Below are 424 nucleotides of genomic sequence, written 5' to 3' on the forward strand. Positions count from 1 at the left end.
ACGTCCTCCAGCCCCAGTGCCTCGCAGGCGTGCAGCACCGGGAAGAGCCGGGCGCTGAGCAGGCAGCGGCTCCTCCGCGGCATTTCAGCGTCCCAAAGGTCCCCTTCCCTGATGGAGGGAGAGCCCGTCAGCTCTGCCCCAGGGCTCGAGGACACCTTCCAGGAGGGGAGCCAGGACGCGGGATGGGTTGGGGTGGCCATGACACCTCCCAGTGCAGCCATCCCCAGGGGAGCCAGGTCTCCTGATCCGTCCTGGCACAAGGCACTTACCGTATGCCTGTCCGACGTAAAAACTCAGCCCAGGGAACGTTCAGGTAGGTGGCCTCGTCGGCAGGGCTCTGCAGGTGGACGGGGAGGGGACGGTAACACCCCGGCTTCACGGGGAGCCTCAGGCCACCTCACTGCCCCCGCTACCTGCCAGTCGC

At 67.5% G+C, this 424-nt stretch overlaps 1 protein-coding gene across 1 annotated transcript in view; it reads right to left on the reverse strand.

Moving 5' to 3' along the window:
• Positions 1-265: 265 nt before the first annotated feature.
• FUK (fucokinase) overlaps positions 266-424 on the reverse strand; it is a 21,188-nt gene continuing 21,029 nt past the window's right edge. Inside the window, exon 10 of the mRNA XM_009325363.1 lies at positions 266-337. Within this exon, the coding sequence (XP_009323638.1) occupies positions 266-337 (72 nt within the window). The remainder of the gene's footprint in view (positions 338-424) is intronic.

This window comes from Pygoscelis adeliae, unplaced genomic scaffold, assembly GCF_000699105.1.
Source record: "Pygoscelis adeliae isolate BGI_AS28 unplaced genomic scaffold, ASM69910v1 Scaffold326, whole genome shotgun sequence".
Classification (NCBI taxonomy): domain Eukaryota; kingdom Metazoa; phylum Chordata; class Aves; order Sphenisciformes; family Spheniscidae; genus Pygoscelis; species Pygoscelis adeliae.